The 895-nt window shown below is 34.4% G+C and overlaps 1 protein-coding gene across 1 annotated transcript in view; it reads left to right on the top strand.

Moving 5' to 3' along the window:
* The window catches only part of LOC119594296 (fructose-2,6-bisphosphatase TIGAR-like), a 1968-nt gene that overhangs the window by 605 nt on the left and 468 nt on the right, over positions 1-895 (top strand). Inside the window, exons 2-3 of the mRNA XM_037943357.1 lie at positions 39-203; positions 541-710. Coding sequence (XP_037799285.1) covers positions 39-203; positions 541-710 — 335 coding nt within the window. The remainder of the gene's footprint in view (positions 1-38; positions 204-540; positions 711-895) is intronic.

Genomic DNA, 895 nt, shown 5'->3' with positions numbered 1-895 from the left:
TGTAGTGATTTTCATAAAATATATTAATTTCTCCATAGATGGCAGATGTGAAATATTTAAATACAGACAACTTTTGTCAGGGATTCTACTTTTTTCAGGAATTATGTCAGTCAGTCTATGACAAGAATAAATCTCAGGGAGAGAGTACCTCAGATTTGCCTGCAGAAGATGGTGAAGAAGCAGAAGTTGCAGGTGAAATGAAGGTAAATTGATTTTTGTGGTTTTGCATTTTGCTGAGATCATAGAACACTGTGATAACTAGTGGCATGTCTCTGTGTGGTTTAGGGTAGTAACAGTCAGATAAGATTTACATATGAAAATAAACTGGTATTAGAATTCTTCCTGGTTTTAAGTTCCTCACTTGTAATCTTGAGAAGACCTGTCATGTCTTTCACATTTAGAGTTTAAAAGTTATGACACACCTTATTTATTATATATATTACTAAAAGTTCTTTATTAGTACCTTAACCACTAAAACATAACTAACCTAGGTTAATTGATCAATTTGTTGCTAAAACTTCTGCAATAAAATTATTTCAGTCACTTAAAGACTGCGTTCCAGTGGAGAAGATACTTATAGTGGGCCATGGAGCGGCTCTGAAGCAACTCTACACTCACATTCACACAACTCTGGGGTGTAAGTTGCCAGGCGATCCAGACGTCCTGAATTCCATCTCACCAAATACGGGGATATCAGAGTACTTAGTTCAGTAAGTATTTCAGCTTCGATTTGTTGGCTGATGGAAAATGAGTTGCATGTACTTTACTTGAAAATTTGGGGAGAGATCGTGATTCTTTTTTTTTTCTCATTTATTTTTGGGAATGCTATTTATTGAATTATATTACTAGTGATTTGTATATTTTCACACACATAGAAATGAAATAACAGCTCATG

The sequence above is a fragment of the Penaeus monodon genome, chromosome 33, assembly GCF_015228065.2.
Source record: "Penaeus monodon isolate SGIC_2016 chromosome 33, NSTDA_Pmon_1, whole genome shotgun sequence".
Lineage (NCBI taxonomy): Eukaryota > Metazoa > Arthropoda > Malacostraca > Decapoda > Penaeidae > Penaeus > Penaeus monodon.
The sequence above is the reverse complement of the archived record's forward strand: the minus strand, read 5'-3'. Positions and strand labels throughout refer to the sequence as shown.